Source organism: Humulus lupulus, chromosome X, assembly GCF_963169125.1.
Source record: "Humulus lupulus chromosome X, drHumLupu1.1, whole genome shotgun sequence".
NCBI lineage: Eukaryota > Viridiplantae > Streptophyta > Magnoliopsida > Rosales > Cannabaceae > Humulus > Humulus lupulus.
In genome coordinates, this window is record NC_084802.1 from 20,404,354 (window position 1) to 20,407,266 (window position 2,913).

General features: G+C 32.1%; 1 protein-coding gene across 1 annotated transcript; it reads left to right on the forward strand.

The window, feature by feature from the left end:
* The first annotated feature begins 364 nt into the window (after positions 1–364).
* LOC133803578 (bidirectional sugar transporter SWEET1) lies at positions 365–2,569 on the forward strand. The gene is made up of 6 exons (XM_062241671.1): positions 365–697; positions 840–876; positions 1,208–1,303; positions 1,463–1,742; positions 1,852–1,971; positions 2,082–2,569. Exons 1-6 carry the CDS (start codon positions 664–666, stop codon positions 2,259–2,261), a joined length of 747 nt encoding a protein of 248 aa, XP_062097655.1. The 5' UTR covers positions 365–663; the 3' UTR covers positions 2,262–2,569.
* The last annotated feature ends 344 nt before the right edge of the window (positions 2,570–2,913 follow it).

Genomic DNA, 2,913 nt, shown 5'->3' on the forward strand with positions numbered 1-2,913 from the left:
TAATTATTTGCGAAGATATTTATTGATAAAAACAAAGTGCCATAAAATAGAATATTGTACAACATTCTATTAACACAATCTACATGGTAAGTACTGATTAATGCTTCTCTTCTCTATACTATAAATTTATAATTTGTTGACTAGTTAAAATTGACGGTTTTTTTTTCTTCCGTCTTATTTTTTGGGGGGCATTGAGTAATTTTAATAAACTTTTATGGAATGTCCTACAAAGTTCTATATTTTGCAGTTTGGTCCCTAAAAATATAAAGAAAAAAGTACGTGTGGGCAAAAAGCTGAAAAACCTAATATAGTTGATAACTTGATAATAAAAGTTGCACTGAGACAGAGAGAGAGAGAGAGAGAGAGGGAGTTCTACTGAGAGAGGGTATAAGAACAAGACAGGTCTCACCCAGGCATATACGGATAAGGGCAAATTTTCCAATATATAATCATATTTTCATTTTTCTTTTTCTTTTCTTTTTTTTTGAGTAAAATACCTTTGGGAATTTTCTATATAAACCCCTTCAGTTTTCTTTGTTTTGAACATCTTTCACCTCCTCTTCAAAACTCATTTGCCATCTTGTGAAGAAGAAACATTTTCTCTTCCATTTATGTTCTTTCTCTAGAATATTTTAGTTCTTGAATCAAAATTTGCTCTCTTCAATGGATATTCTGCATTTCATCATTGGAGTGTTTGGTGGGTTCTCACTCTTTTACTCTCTTTCTTCTTCTTCTTTTTCTTCTTCTCTAATCTGGGTTTTCTTTCTTTTCTTTTTTAGAGTTATTTTTCAACTTTGTTTTAATGGGTTCAAGTTTTGTTTTTTCCTTTTTCTATGCAGGAAATGCCTTTGCTCTGTTCCTCTTCTTGGCACCAACGTACGTCTCTCTCTCTCTCTCATCACGGGATTGTTTTGAGCCTAAAACTGTGCATTTCTTTAGTAGTTTAATTCAGATGGATTTCTTATGACACATCGTAGCTTTTCTTGCTGTGTCAACACAAGTCATGACATAATAAACTAATATAAAGTTCACCCAAATAGAGAATTTTCAACAGAAAAAAGAAAATGAATAAAATAAAAAACTAAAGTTGTCCAAATCTGAAATCAGTGACAAGAACTCAAAGATTTATTTTTTACTTTATATTTTGCTGGTGTGGATCAAATTTGGTGCCAAAGATTCTAACCTTTTCTTCTTCCAAATTTTGCAGGATAACATTTAAGAGAATCATAAAGAACAAGTCCACTGAGCAATTCTCAGGCATTCCTTATGTTATGACTTTGCTCAACTGCCTTCTCTCAGCTTGGTATGCTTTTCTCTCTCTCTCTCTCTCTCTCTGTTGAATTCTCAAATACCCAGATGCTAAAATCACTAAACAAGAATAAATGTTACATTTTTCCAAAGTTTTTTTTAAAAGGGTATTTTTGAAAAAACTGTTCTAACTGTATTCTTTTTTATTACAAAGGTATGGTCTTCCATTTGTGTCCCCAAACAACATATTGGTATCAACAATCAACGGTACAGGAGCAGTGATCGAGACGATATACGTTGTGGTGTTCATCATATTTGCTCCAAAGAAAGAAAAGGTCAAAATTCTTGGTCTCTTTGCCTTAGTTCTCACAATCTTTGCAACTGTGGTTTTGGTATCACTTTTGGCTTTGAATCACAAGCCTAGAAAGCTCTTCTGTGGCCTTGCTGCCACCATCTTTTCCATCATCATGTATGCTTCTCCTCTTTCAATCATGGTAAGTCCAAGTATCAATTTTTATAATTATATATATATATTTATATGTATACATACACAATTTTGTGTGTATCTAACTGGGTTTGTGTCATTTCTTTTTTACTTGGCAGAGAACTGTGGTAAAAACCAAAAGTGTTGAATTCATGCCCTTTTTCTTATCTCTCTTTGTGTTCTTGTGTGGCACTTCATGGTTCATTTTTGGCTTATTGGGCCGTGACCCTTTTGTCGCAGTAAGATTTTTATATTATTATTTTATTACTTTTTAAACGTTCTATTACAAAAATACTATTTTTATTTTTACAATTTTGTCTTAATATGAAAATTAATGTCGTTTTTGCAGGTGCCAAATGGTTTTGGGTGTGGTCTTGGAACAGCACAGCTGATATTATACTTCATTTACCGAAACAAGAGTGGCGAGCCTAACAAGAAGCCCAGCCTAGAAGAATCTGTAGAAATGGGCCTATCAAAGCCCAACAATAACCATATTCCCAATAAGCAGTCAAATCCTAATGGGGCCTAAACTGGGCCACCACATTAGGACAGGTGTTAGAATATAATTGGTTCGGCCCGGCCCATGCTATGCTACCCTTTCCCTTACCATTAGATTACAACGAGTGTTTTTGTTTACTTCTTCATTTTGAAATTGTCTTTTGAAGAATCAAGTGAAAACAATGCAAAGCTCATAAAGTTTTCTTTTGGGTATTTTTGAGTGTTTTTTTTCTTTCTTTTAAATTGAGGTATTACAATTTAAAGTGTTTTTAATGAGAGCATTTTAAATTGTGAAGAAGAAAAAATATATATAAATATAAATATATATTTCATTTTCAAGTTGGGAATTGTATTTGGGGAATTGTGGAAAAGGACACCTTTGTGAATCGTTGAGGGTGGGATTTCCAAGCAGTTGTATTTTAATGCCCTAATGAAGACAAAAACCAAAGTTGGTTTTCTAAAAAATAAATTTGTGACAAAGCTTTTTAAAGTGTTTGTTGGAAGATAGATAAGAATCAATTAATGAAGCATAAAATATTAAACAAAATAAGCTAATTTTTATTTGGTGATGTTTTTTTAGCATTATGATGTCGAATAATTTTTAGAGCTTTTATTTGCAAAATGCATTAATATGAAAGTATTTTTCAATTGTTTTACAAGTTACTGTTTTTCTCCACTTTCAA